The following is a 14733-nucleotide window of genomic DNA, read 5'->3' as shown; positions in this document are numbered from 1 at the left end:
GCCTCTTGTGACTGCTGTAAAGGGTCACTTTCTTGTGTCAAAGGCAGCTACAGACAGAGTGAGTCCGCAGGCAAGAAGAAAACCGTCTGCCTTGCCCCGTTCATGGGCTCTGGTGTTCTCTGGTACTTGAATTGTGGGGAAGTTAGTTCCCTTCTATTTCTACCCTGTTTTGAGGCTCAAAGGAGTTGCCGTTACTTTTCTACCAGCTGAAATACTGAACTTGTAAATTCAGTTTATTGTACTGGTTTCAGGCAATTGCTTATAGATCCATCCCCAGAGCACTTGTTTTGACTTCAGACATACTATACAAATGAAAACTGACAGTGCTTACAATTCCAGAGGTTGCTGGGGCACTCTTCCTCAGTGTTGAAAAAGCCTCAACACTGATTTGCAATGTGTTTGCAATGCAACCTAGTGATGTAGTGATAGCATGCTGGTTTGTACCTGTCAGAAATGCTGGGGTTGGTCAGGGATGGCCACGTAATGAGGAAATGGTTATCACGGTCATCTGTGGCATCTAGCACACCTTTGGGAGACAGCAAACAGACTGTGATCCTTCACCTTAATTATCTTCTGGCTTGGTGTGGATAGACCTGTTTGAAATGGCAAGTGAGGAATAACGCAATTTAGAAATACCCCATTTTGCTGAGAATAAATAGAAAAAAGTTGATTTTCCATAAGGTTTAACAATACATTAAAAATATATTTCCTTCAGAAAAACCCTGATGCAGAATTCTAGTGACTGACAGGCAAGTTTGTCTTATTTCATACTTTGGAATGAAAAAATCAATGGTTGCGTGGCTGTGCAATGAGGCAAGGCATGGTTCTTCTGTAATGTTGAAGTTACCACAGCTATCTGACTTCTGGTTCATGGCCTGAAGTAATCAGGTATTGAGATAGCCTCCTGGTTTCACTTCTGGTTGACATACAATTCAGGGAGCACCTATAAGTAAAAAATTATGTTTTTCAACACTTTTCAAGATGGCCAAAGAAGTAAGAAGATTGAATTTCAGATTTAAAGTATTTCAGATACTGTCCTGAGGTTAGAGACTATTTAACTAGGGATCACTATAAAAAGTGGGCTGTTATTTTATAAGCTTTGTTAGGACTCACAACAACCATATGAGAGGACCATATTCTATTATCCTGTGAATGACACATTGAGGCACATTCATTTTTAGTAAATTTCAGATGCTATGGTGAGTTACTTTTAGCACCTGGTTTGGAATTTGCATGCACAATATGTGTAACAAATCTGTTACCTCCTTTGTTTGACAGTACTCTTGTATATGTCTGAAGAGAGAATAATCATTTTACATTTAGTAACAATTTTAATGGCTGCATATAATTGAGCCTAGGGCTTTCTATCCCAGCTTTATAATAAATAGAGCTCCTTAAAATTCAGAGTAATGTCAGCTGGATTTTTATTTAGTCTTTTTTTTTTGCTCATCTAGGAATATGACATCCAAGAGAAGATTAACTTTGAAATCCGCATGCGAGAAGGCATCTGTAAACTACTTGCAGTGAGCACGCAGAAAGACCAACTTTTGCAAGCGGTTAAAAACCTTATGGTTTGCAATGCTCGTATACTTGCATACCAGGCAGAGCTACAGAACCAACCTGGAGAGCCAGTCTCATGCGGAACTGAGGGACGGTGAGTAAAAGCTCTAATTCTAATGGAGCATTATGAAGCGGCCTTTTGTGTGTGTGCATTGTTAGGCAGCCTGTCTAGGAAATTGGATTTAAACCCTTCCTTCTGTCTTCCCCCATGCATACATTCTTTACTGTTGCTTTAAATCATTACTTTATAAGATCAGTCCAATATCATCGTTTTTATTTTAGAAAACTAAATACAGGTCATCTTTTTTTGGATAGATTTTATCATTGACATTGAACAGAGGTTCAGCATGTGAATATTGGGTAACATAATAGACACTTTCTTGATTACCTTTAGCAGACCAAAAAAAAGTGTCTAACCTAGCCTGAGGGAACAAAACAAAATTATCGAAGTCAAAATACATGAATTTCTACTTTTCTGTCTCTCTACTGTTGCTAAGGTCTCTTTAATGATGGAATCATCATGGTTAATTGGTACCCTCTGCTGGTCATTTTGTTAACTACATCAAAGTGATAGAGTACAACTTAATCAATATGAGGAAAAAGCAGTTTAATTAATAATGTTTTTATGTTATATTTCTTGAATGAGCTAAAGTATACGTGATTTATTTGAATAACTTATTTTTTTTGCATAATGGAATAGATTTTGGATGCAATGTTAAGAATTGCGGTGCACAGATGTTATTACTTTAATGAAATACTATATTGCAATTAAGCATAGAAATTCTTCAAGTATATGTGCTTAGCTCCAGTGAATTGTATTTGTAGGAATAATCCTGCTATTGTTTGCTTTCAGAAATGTAGTTCTACAGAAGAAATTTATTGAAGGAGAGAATTGTATTTTCTGACTACATCAACAGTTATTATGAAAGATGCTTTTTGAAAACTAGCACTTGTAACTTGTGGTATTCTGTAATTATTGCGGTTGTATTGCTTTTTTCCTATGAAGTGATGATCTTTATAGTGATTCATCTTTTATATTTTTAATAATGGAATAATATCAAATACACATTTACACAACTCCCGGTCCTTGATGCCAGTGACCACAGGATGGTGATGGCACATGTCAGGAACAGGGCAGAGATACTTGGAGATGTATCTGAACAGCTGCATTGTTTTCTTGAAGTCATGGTCAGCTGTGTTGTTCACTTGACTGGTCTCGGCTTAAGGCCCTGTCTTAAGGGGTCCTTTGAATTGTCACAAAGGTCATTTGGAAAGAGATTCATGCCCTAGGGTAATTTATCTACCATTTAGATCTTACCTTTGATTGTTAATAGTGTGTTTACAGTTCTTTTTTTGTATATGGTGGATAGTGGAATTTTGTTAAAGTTTAATCCAATTAAGATGATGATGGCTGAGAATAAATTCTAGAAGTGACTCGGGTTTTCAAATGAAGTTTATTCTTATTTCTTGTTACATGTGTCTGCAGTCTGTGAGTTCTGAAGATAATCCAACTGCCTATAGAAGTCAAGATATTGGTAGTGATTAGAAAGTTTCATTTTACCCTATTTAGTTAGGTGTTGGGAGCAGTGGCAGATATAGTGAGTAACAAAAATTCTTCTCTGTAGATTGTTTTGATGCAAGTTAAGGTTCAGCTTGAGGTTTACCCTCTAGCTACTTAGTAAACTGTCTGCTTCACAATATTAACAAAACATTATTGTAATTGGTCTCTGTTAATAGAGGATGAGACACTTCTCTGTAACCAACAATAGAATCATAGAATATCCCGAGTTGGAAGGGACCCAAAAGGATCATCAAGTCCAACTCCTGGCACCACACAGGTCTGCCCAAAAGTTTAGACCATGTGCCTAAGTGCACAGTCCAATCGCTTCTTAAATTCAGACAGGCTTGGTGCAGTGACTACTTCACTGGGGAGCCCGTTCCAGTGTGCAACCACCCTCTCGGTGAAGAAACTCTTCCTGATGTCCAGCCTAAACTTCCCCTGCCTCAGCTTAACACCGTTCCCACGGGTCCTATCACTGGTGATAACGGAGAATAGGTCACCTGCCCCTCCACTCCCCCTCGCGAGGAAGTTGTAGACCGCGATGAGGTCCCCCCTCAGCCTCCTCTTCTCCAGGCTGAACAGACCCAGTGACCTCAGCCGCTCCTCATATGTCTTCCCCTCTAGGCCCTTCACCATCTTCGTCGCCCTCCTCTGGACGCTCTCCAACAGTTTAATGTCCTTCTTGTACTGTGGTGCCCAGAACTGCACACAGTACTCGAGGTGAGGCCGCACCAGCGCAGAGCAGAGAGGGACAATCACTTCCCTCGACCGACTAGCAATGCCGTGCTTGATGCATCCCAGGATACGGTTGGCCCTCCTGGCTGCCAGGGCACACTGCTGGCTCATATTCAACTTGCTGTCAACCACAACCCCCAGATCCCTCTCTGCGGGGCTGCTCTCCAGCGTCTCGTCGCCCAGTTTGTATGTATAGCCAGGGTTGCCCTGTCCCAGGTGCAGGACCCGGCAGTTGCTTTTGTTAAACTTCATGTGGTTGGTGATCGCCCGGCTCTCCAATCTGTCCAGATCTCTCTGCAAGGCCTTTCCACCCTCATCCGAGTCCACAACTCCTCCAAGTTTGGTGTTGTTGGCAACTTTGCTCAGAACACGTTCTAGTCCTATATCCAAATCATTTAGGGCCAGTCCTCTTCAATGTTTTTCTAAAACGGAGCCTTGAGGGACCCCACTAGTGACCATCTGCCAGCCAGATGTGGCCCCATTTACCACAACCCTTTGAGCCCTGCCCGTCAGCCAATTGCTCACCCATCGTACGATGTTTTTGTTAAGTTGTATGCTGGACATTTTGTCCAGTAGGATCCTATGGGAAACCATGTCAAAAGCTTTGCTGAAGTCCAAAAAGATCACATCAGCTGGTTTCCCTTGATCGGCTAGATGGGTGATCTTATCATAAAAAGAAATCAAATTTGTTAGGTAGGACCTACCCCTCATACACCCATGTTGGCTGGGACCAATGACTGCATTGTCCCCCAGGTGCGCTTCAATAACTTCAAGGATCATCCTCTCCATAATTTTACCAGGCACTGACGTGAGACTGACAGGCCTGTAATTGCTAGGTTCTTCTTTCTTGCCCTTCTTGAAAATTGGCACATTTGCCAGCTTCCAGTCCAATGGGACCTCTCCAGATTCCCAAGATCATTGAAAAATAATTGAGAGAGGTCCCGCGATGATGTCAGCCAGCTCTTTAAGCACCCTGGGATGAATCATATCTGGACCCATAGAATCGATAAATTAAGTTGTTCATTCATGTGTACAGAGGGAGTAAAGTTGATAATGTATTTGATTATGTTGGAGCTGGAAAAGACAGGAAGATGAATTTACTTTTATGTAACCTGAGTGTTAAAAGCAGCTTTGGAGTAAGATCTTCTAGGGAACTAAGAAAATTGATGGTGTACCTTCCTTCCGTATTATCCTCAAGAATCTAATGACTCGTATCTTAAAGCAGAGAGACCGAATTTGACTTTAAAGAAAAGCCTTTGAAATGAGCTATAATATGGATCCCCTGATGTTTTTTAAATGCTTAAAGGGTTGAGTTACAGAAACCTAAATGTGCGGATCTGAGACCTCATATTTTTTTTCCTTCTTTTTGGCAGGTCATCAGGCACTGGGACAAAAGACCGGGTGGCATGCAGAGCAAAAGTTGCTATATCAGGTAAGTGGCTGGGTTGTCAACTTAACCGTAGCAGCCAATTGGTAGGGCAGTAACTTGTAATACAAAATTATACAAACAAGATGATATTTTTGAAGTGCTTTTGTGGTTCAGGGGTATAAATCCTCTTGTGCTTTAAGGTGATTTGTGCTTTTAAGTCACACGCTTGGTTTTAAAGATCCCACCTAGCATTTACATTTTCCTTTCAGGGACTTTCACAGTGGGAAGTGCTTTTTTTTTTCCTGTCACTAAACACTGAATACCTTTCAAAACTAAGTAAGTGTATGTGTGCTGAATGTGCTGAAAACATCCTCTTCCTCCTCCCCCTCCCACCCCCCCCCAACAAGCTTTTGATATGATCTAACAAACTGCAAGCGGAATTGTAACTAGTATGCAAATATCAATGTTATTTAGCTAGTGCAGGTAACTACTAGAGCAAAGGTATAGTGGTATGGCTTCAATGCAAATCAGCAACAAGTATATTTACTAGTGATTTCCAGTAGGCTGATAAACAGTTTCCTTGCCTCGTCTCAAATTTCATCACTATGAATTTATCACTTTATCTGTGCTATGTTCAGCATGCCTGTAGTTGCTTATTATGGCTGCTCTGCTAGCTTTTCTAACAGATCTGTTTGTGCTCCCTGAGCTGCTGTATTGAAAAAATAATGTAGAAGGGCTCACTGCTTAAACTGTTTAAGTTCATTCTGCATATTTTGACATGTCTCTAAGAAAGGTAACTTCTAGTGGAAGAAGAGTGGTGATCACATGGTACAGTAATGTTTTCTGCCAGCACAGCTGTTTGCAGGATGTATATCTGTCTTTCCTCCTTATGGTAGTTGGATGAAAGCATCTGTTTGCCTGTCTGTGCTATGGTTGTACCTGTCATTGGATTTATAGAGTTATCTGCTGTAAAGATCATATATACTTCTGTTATCTTCAGAACATCAGAATTGCATAAGGGTTTTTTAGTTTAAAAAAAAAAATCAAGTTGTGTAGGATGTAAAATACTAAGCTAGTTTTGATGGGACAAGAGGATATGAGGGTGAAATATTACCACCTATGTGCAATCTTTTAACGATTTTGTTGTGTTACTAATATAGTGGTTCTCAAACTGGAGGTTACGATCCTGAGAAATGTGCCATAGATCATGGAGAAGAGGTATCAACTACTTCATTCTGAACTCAAGTCTGTGCGTGCTGCGATGCTGCCATGCCTCTTCAGATGTCAGGGAGCCTGGCCAGGTCCCACTTACAGCAGGAAAGCCTAACTGGCCTCTGCTTAGAGATTTATGCCTTGTAGAGATCATCTGTTAACTCCTTATTTTCCACTGTGTGTGTCTGAGAAGCAGAGAACTGTTACATGGGAAGTAATTATGTATGCTTAACGAGGGCAGGAGCCTCTCTGTGAGATTCCTGATTGGGAATCCTGGCATGATGCTGATACATGTCCGTTCCAACCGCCCCCCGGGTTCTTCCTTGCATCATCCTATGACCCATCATCCTGTGCCCATTTAGCATGCCAGATCAGGCCCTGTCTGCTTCCACAGCTGCAGTACGTTCACATCTGTGATGTCCCATTATACATCATTCCCTGTCTTTCCCATTCCTTGTGTAGAAAATTGAGCATGCTACATTTCTTCTCTCTTGTATGCTGACCCTCGGTGGATTTGCAGCTGGGGTTGCTCTGCATGTTTGGAAGGCAGACATGCATATGCATGCGCCTGCCTTGCTGAGAAGGCAGTTGTGAGTACAAGCAGCAGGAATCAGGAGATATGAGGACTGAATTGGCTGGGAGAGGTTGGAGATGAAGAGTCAGTGGTAAACTATGAAATATGAAAGGGCATGTGATTTAAGAATTGAGGATACAGAATGGATTTTTTAGGGGAAACTAATCCATCTACTTATAAATATATTAGTGTAACGTGATTAGTATGCATCAGAAGCTTAAATAATTAAAAAAAAAAAGTGTGATCATGTGGCCAACACTGAAAGTTCAGGAACAGCTTTTTAGGAGTACTGAGGAATGCACTCCTACGGAAAGCAAATGTATGTCAGATACTGAGTGGGGAGTGCATTCGTTAATACATAAATTTTCATAGTCCTTTCATTCCCCACATTTGTGTAAATTATGTAGTTTGTGTCTTACCAATCAATTATTTTGTCAAAAGACAACACATTAAATGTTGATCAAAAAGCATAAGCATAATTTAGTTATTCTGTGAAGTTCTAATAAATGTCAGAAGGAATCATTAGCGTAAAACCCGATAAACTGTAGTGCTTGAATGTATCAAATCTGAATCCACATGGATTTATAGCTAATTGTAACTGAAATTAAGATGTGTGAAAATAGATCTTTGTTTTTGATAAATGGCAGCTTTTTCAATCCATGGGTGAGTTGAAAACTGATTTTCAAGTAACATGTTAAACTTGTTCATGCAATTGACAATTTATATCCTGATGATTTTCTGACTAAGGTGTAAATTTTTCAGCTAGTGTGCTATTGAAAGTGACATACAAAACCAATCTTTAATCAATTACTCTAACTGTTAACAAGAAATATCAAGCACATTAAAACTGTCATTCAAGCCATGCTATGGATAAAGATGCTAAAAGGCTTTTATTGTATTTCTTTATTTTCACATATTTATACAAATTTACGACCTTTGCCTTTTAGGGAAGAAGTGTTCTGTGCTTTGTCTCTAACAGAAATATTTATATGTATATGTAGAGTTTAAGAGAGACTTCTGCAACTGTTTTAAGGAACCTATTTTTATCTGTTTCCTTACTCTAAAAATAATTAAAGGCTTTAAAAAGTGCTTACTATGCAAATACATCTTTAGAAATGAAAGGCAGTTTCAGAAAAGGGTGACGCTTTGATTTTTAGGAAATTGTGGTGGTCTAAAGCTGTATACTGATAGTTCACTGTGAAAGTTCATTAGATTTCATGAACACTTTTAAAATTAGATGAATTAGCAAATTTCAAAATGGAAATGTCATCTTTAATGAGATGTCCCATAGTAACATAATCAAAATTAGCTTAAATTAATATTTTTCCTTTAATTTAACTTCTGAAACAGTGACTGTGTTTATGTAGCTTTACTGAAATCAACGAGAAGTTGAGTGTGTAATTCCCTGTGGGAATACATGACAAATAATCTGTTGGAAAAATAGCATTACTGTTTGGCATCCTAGCATACTGTATGTGGATTTTTCCATTATCCTCATATGAGCAGTGGAGTCAGCAATGCTCCTGCATAACAATATCGAAGATTTTTATCAAAAGACAGCTGAGGTATTGCTGTTCACTGCTGCCATCCTGTGTCACTTAATATATTGCATATACTTTTAAACAACATCATGTTGTACTTAAGAAACCAACTTTGGATTAGTTGAGCCCCCACTGCATTTAGCTTGTAAGAAGGGACAAGTAAGAAACTTTGGATATAAACTTGTGCCCTCAAAACTAGAGAAAAATATAACTCAGTGCTGTATTGGATTGGGTAGATAAACTATAAAGCTTGTCGAAGAAAATACTTTCTTAATATTAAAATGACAGGCATGATTTAAAATAATGTTTCTGTAATTGCCTCTCTGCTGCGGTCCTGGTATAGAAGGATATTTTCTATTTAAAAAAAAAAGTTTCTATGGTCTTTTTATGCCAACTAAGACAATTCTAACTGCATATGTGATTGCAAGTGGTATTTTCTCTGTGGTTAGCAAAACAAGCCTTAAATGCTTGCAATATCAGTATCCTGATTTTTCCATTAAAACTGGAAGTTTTTCCCCTTCCAGTTGGAGGAGTGGTTTCCAGCACCAGGCAAGCAGAGTTTCAGTTTACATCTTTGCATAATGGATTAAAATACCTCTCAAAACTATGTTACACAGCAATTCTGAAATGTTATTTAGGGTACTTTCAAATTAGGTTTAAAATAGTCTTTATGCTAGCATAATTTATGAAAGAAAATGTCACTTCAGATTGAACTAATCTATTTTTTTGATGTTGATAATAAAATTGAAATAGTTCTACTGTTCATTGGGTAAAAGGTCCTGTTACCTCCATAACACTAGGAAAAGAAAAAATAAACTTTTTGTATTTTATTTTGAACACAGTTTTTGCAGTATTGCCCAGACCTTAATTTCCTTGTCTTTTTTCTCTCTTTAGATATCCGAATACCATTAATGTGGAAAGATTCTGATCACTTCAGCAATAAAGAAAGTATGTAACATAATGAACTGCTATGATAAATTTACAGGCATAAGCAGTTGCTTAAAACTGCATGGGGAAGTCTGTACTGATCTCAGCCCTGTTTTTTTGATCTTTCTGTAGGTCCATATTTTACTCTGCTTGTTGCATAGTAGCTCTTAACTTGAAGTTGTTGATCGTAGCAAGCTGAGGTAGTTCAAAGTCCTATGGTTCTGTATAATTAAACCCTAGTTTTTTAAAAAGTCCTGCAGAGGAGACGTTCCAGAGGAATCAAAGCATAGTGATGTTATTAACTGGATAGCTAATAAACTCCCAATTAAACATATTGTTCTATGCATTGTCTGCACTTGAAAGGGTATATTGGTGGTTGTTTCCAGTGAGAAATTTAAATGAAAGTTGTCTGTTAGTTTTGAGTGGATTATTAAATAGTCTTCAACTACATGCATTTTGCTGTGTCATGGAGATTAACCCCAAATCTGTTACAGCTGTCATGTGGCATTGATTTCAGTTTGATTTTTTCAATAGGGTCGGAGGGGCTAAGCATGGCAAAATAGTCTAATCCTATATAGTACGTTCATAAAATGATACTGACTCTGTAAAAATTTTCTTTTTTTTCTTAAATGAATACCATTAAACAAAATGGAATTTCTACTAACGTTTCTGATGTTATTAGCATAAACTGCCACTAGATATCAGACAAAAAAAAAGTTAAGCAGAGGTAGGTATGTGAATGTTGTATCTATACAGTAGCTTTAAAAGTTCAATTAACATAAAATCCTATGATATAAAACTTATGGTGAGAATAATTTGAGGGCAATTTCTTAGATGTTCAAATTGCCATTTCTTCTTTGTTGTTTACTGGAAGCATTTAGTATTGTGATGTGTTATAGGTGTAATAAAACATTTATTGGACTCTTCCCAGGATCACAGCGCTACGCAGTGTTTTGTTTGTTCCGAATGGGAGCTGAGGTTTTTGATACAGAGGTGGCTATTGTGGATAAAGCAATAACAGATATCTGTTTTGAAAATGTAACCATATTGTGAGTATAATTTCTCTGTGTTGAATAAAATACAAATATCCCTGTTTACTTTTGGAAGTGTATATGACTGAATATGGTTGGCTGCGGTCCACTAAGTTTTCCTGTTAGCAAAGGAATCAGTAGAGTTTCTGTTAATTTCAGTGGGTGGTGGATCCCCACCTCCGTAAGGTTTTTTTATGTAGAGAATGATCCTGGCTGTAGATATACCACTTGAACTGTGTTTCTTTTCTTTTGTTTTATTTTTTTTCCCATGCTGAGTCATTTTATTTAAAGATAAAACAAACTTGTAACTCATGGACAAAATCATATAAATATGAAAAACGGAAAGCACTATAAAAATAAACTTCCGTAGGAATGAATGTTGCACCCAATGTTTCAGGTATTCTGTGCAGCAGGCTATGGTCTCTTTTGATGTTCCCCAAAGTCAGTTTTCTTAAATCGGATGTTACTTTCCACACCTCATGTTCTGTTATACCTATTTGAGCATGTGTTACATCTACAGCCCTCATAGTGGAAGAATACTAGACAGGAAATTACTTATCTTTAAAGGTAACCTGGAAAGGAATAGAAAGGTGTTCTTATTTACTTTTATGTTACTTTATACATTTTAAAGAGTCTTGAGAGACATTTAACTATTTCTCTTTTTCTATTTTTTCTTGTGTGCTGCTTTATTTTTTATATTAGCAATTTAGATTCAGTCTCCTGAGGGAGACTGACTGGAAATCTAGAACTACTGAAAACTTTAAATCAAGATCTTGAAAACTGAGTAGTTGAGAGAGCACGGATCCATAAATCAGACTTGCTCTTTAATACTTGTTCAAGTTAAGAGTAGGGGCAAAGATTTAAATTTGATTCTTGAAAGATACAACTGTTCTTGGAGAAACGACCAGTATGATTTTCTGTGAAATACAGTGGGAAAAGTCATTCAGACTTCCCTTGTATGCCCAGAGATAAAGGAAAACTTACAAGAGCCTTTAGGATAATTTCCTTATGGATACGTAATTAATGATTTGTACCTGAAAGATGAGGTTAGGCTTCTGGTTTGACTAGGCATGAGAATATGAGAATTGGTAGAATTGAAAACAGACAACAGGGTGTGGGCAGATCGCAGCAGCAGGTAATTGATGCTATGAACGACAAATGTGCTGGTTGTGAGTGAGATATTATTAAAAATAAAAATCCTGTGAAGAGGCGAGGGTGCAACTATGATATCGCTAAAACAGTTCAATCTGATTTGGGATCAGAGGCACAACAGGTTTTCAGCCATGTGATTTTTGCATAACAGTAGAGGGCAGATTGAAGTGTGTTTGCATGTCTTGCCTGTGTATTTCCATAACATGATTTTTGTGTTTTTATTCCAGTTTTTAACCTAAACATTGAATTTCCTGTTTGCAATTGTTTATGGTTTAATTAAAACATCCATCTCATGACTTCAGCAGAAAGTTACTGATGTGTACTCTAGTTTTGAATTACATTTTAATGAATATCTTTGTCTGAATCTGATATAAATCCTTCCCTTGATTAGCAATATGTTATTTAATGTATATATTGTAGCAGCAGCATTCCTTGGCTGTGTAATACTAGGTTTATTAACAAATACTCTGAAACTTACTCCTCACCTCCTTCAGTGATGAAGCAGGACCAGATTTCCAGGTGAAGGTTGAAGTGTATAGTTGCTGTACAGAGGAGTCTTTATATGTGACAAACACTCCTAAGAAACTAGCAAAGAAGCTTAAAACATCCCTCAGCAAAGCTACAGGGAAGAAACTCAAAGCTGCACTGGAAGAAGACGGCACTGAGTCCCTTTTGCTCACTGACCCAGTCATACAGTAAGACCTACATATGGATATTATGATTTTTATCATACTTTTAAAATAGAAATGGGCTAAATATATTGTCAATATTTGGAAAATTGCCAAGAAAGTGATTATTTTTGTACTTAACCAGGTGGAAAAAAATTAAATAGGAAATGAGAAAGTAGGTGTGAATTCCAACAATGTAGCTCAGCCTTGAGGCCTGGTTCTGATCTTTAACCATGCAAGTAGACTTCATCTTTCTTCTGTACACCTGGTAAATCCACTATTATTTGCAAACTCAGTAATATTTTGATCTCTGGAAGAAATCAAAATTGTGTGATCTGTCTGCCTGCGTCCCTCTGTGTGTCTACCTGTTGTATTCCTGCCCTTTCCCCTTTACTCCTTCCCGCATATCATTCTTGTACCTAGGCAATTTTGCTCATTCTTTACAGAATGGTAGACATGTCTTCAAGTTACAGGTTCTGTGAAATGTCAAAGTGTGGTGTGTAGGCAGGAGAAACCTTTCTTGCACCCTTTCCTCTAATGAAGCTGACAGGGTTGTTTGCTGTGCCTGGGCTGCTGCTGTGCACGTGGGGGCCTTTCCACTTGCTGGCTTTTCAGTGAAACTGTGGACTGGCTAGGGTATTTCACAGTTGCTAGCTGCTTAACAGAAATGTCCTTAATTGACTTTAGCATGGAACATTTTAAAAACACTTACTGGTTTCTCATGTTCGTAGAAATATGTGCTTTTCCCAGTAATTCACCTATGTTTCCTTTAAAAAAAAAAAAAATCTTAAGTCTTTCATGCATTTTTAATGAAGTTAACTGCCTACTAGTATTTGCAGGCTACTTTAATTTCATTGTGATTTAAGCAGGCCAAGTACCTAAATTGTAAGTACTGCTAATATTGTTTTATTTTTTTTTATTTTTAAGAAGGTAATTGTTACAAGGTATTACCTTTTCTTTCTTCTTCCACTCTGGTGGCTGAACAGTAGGGAATCAATGTCTAATTCTTACCAGGTGTTGAGAAAAGTCTTAGTCTTGCTTTATATATCTGTTTGCCTGGATTATAAAAGGAAACATTAAAGCATAGTCTTTGTCCAGCTGATATTACTGTGTACTGATATTAGTGTTTTATTGAAAAATCCACATCCAAGAGATCTTAGCCATAGAGCAAGGCAAATTTTATCACTAACTTTCCAGTGTGTTCCACCTAATGACAATGTGTATTTCAACGTGCATCATCTTAGGTGGATGTGCTTTCCACAGGATCCAGCTGGGTGATGGCGTTAGGTACAGTTTGTTTAAGATATAACCACAAGCTTATTTGCTGGCCATACTCGTTTGACTATAGATCATCTGTTTGTTGAGGAAGAAGCACCAGTAGACAGTCTAAACAGCTGCCTCCTCCCTTGGGTTTTGCTTTGGGTTTCTCAACTGTAATTTATTATATTTTGCTTTCCTCCATCTTTAAGTTTGATTTTTCTACTGTAAATCATCATCTCACAGCGACTGTTATTTCTTAACAGAATTGAATGAGTAATGATGTGTTTAATAATGGCTTTGCTAGCTGATTAAAAAAGATTCTCGGAAAGCAAAGTGTAAATGCAGAAAATAAGTTGTCAATTTTTTTGATAGTCTACTCTTGGGATTTTTATTATTAAGGCCTTGGTATGTAGCATTTAATGAGTATGAGAGATTGCATCTTTCAAGTGTTCCCAGAGAATTTTACTGGTCCAGCAGGTGAAATTAAACCACAACAACAAAAAAGGGAAATTTCTGTATTTTAAGAGCACCTTTTCTCTGTAGATTCCATTTGTATGGGCCTTTTCTTCTCAGAGCACACGTGGGATGAGGTGGTCCCTTTTCCAGAAACTGTGATCCCTCTGTGTCAAACTCCTTGGCTTAGAAGGCTCCCTGTTTAGTGAGGAGACTGTTGGACTTCTTACTTCTTGGAAAAGCTTGGTGACAAAATGCTTTGAATGGTTGTTTCAGCTTGTTAATATCAGTTATATTATTATTCTCTCTGTTTTTAGTTATCTATCTTTTCATTTTTATGTGGTTTTGCCTGCTTCATTTTTCTGTTATTTTTTATTATTATTATTTACGTTTGTTGTAGAAGAAAAATGCTTAGTGCAGCTATACTACTGAATTCTAGCAGTTGCGCTTGGACAAAGTCATCAGAGAGACTCCTTGCAGCACAAATTTATTCACTTGCAGAACTGGATTCCACATGGGCTTGTTGCTACTGCCCATTACGTATTGTCCTCCTTTGGGCTAGAGGCATGGCTTCAGTGTCCTATCTTTGAGTTGGAAAATTCATGTTGATATTTTGCTGGAAGAACATAGTCTGATCTAATTGCAACATCTTTATATTTGGGTGCTTTTTATGACCTGAAGATTATATTT

General features: G+C 37.8%; 1 protein-coding gene across 7 annotated transcripts in view; it reads left to right on the top strand.

The window, feature by feature from the left end:
- Positions 1-14733, top strand: part of RTKN2 (rhotekin 2) — a 106280-nt gene that overhangs the window by 70635 nt on the left and 20912 nt on the right. For 5 of the 7 annotated variants that reach the window (XM_040563779.1, XM_040563774.1, XM_040563775.1 and 2 more), the window contains 5 exons: positions 1455-1654; positions 5230-5288; positions 9447-9500; positions 10411-10528; positions 12157-12357. In XM_040563779.1, coding sequence (XP_040419713.1) covers positions 1494-1654; positions 5230-5288; positions 9447-9500; positions 10411-10528; positions 12157-12357 — 593 coding nt within the window. In that variant the 5' untranslated portion in view covers positions 1455-1493. Of the gene's footprint in view, positions 1-1454; positions 1655-5229; positions 5289-5494; positions 5562-9446; positions 9501-10410; positions 10529-12156; positions 12358-14733 lie in introns of all 7 variants that reach the window. The other 2 variants (XM_040563778.1, XM_040563777.1) reach the window with 1 other exon arrangement.

Source organism: Cygnus olor, chromosome 7 (assembly GCF_009769625.2).
Source record: "Cygnus olor isolate bCygOlo1 chromosome 7, bCygOlo1.pri.v2, whole genome shotgun sequence".
NCBI classification, from domain to species: Eukaryota; Metazoa; Chordata; class Aves; order Anseriformes; family Anatidae; genus Cygnus; species Cygnus olor.
This window is presented reverse-complemented; position numbering and strand designations above follow the sequence as displayed.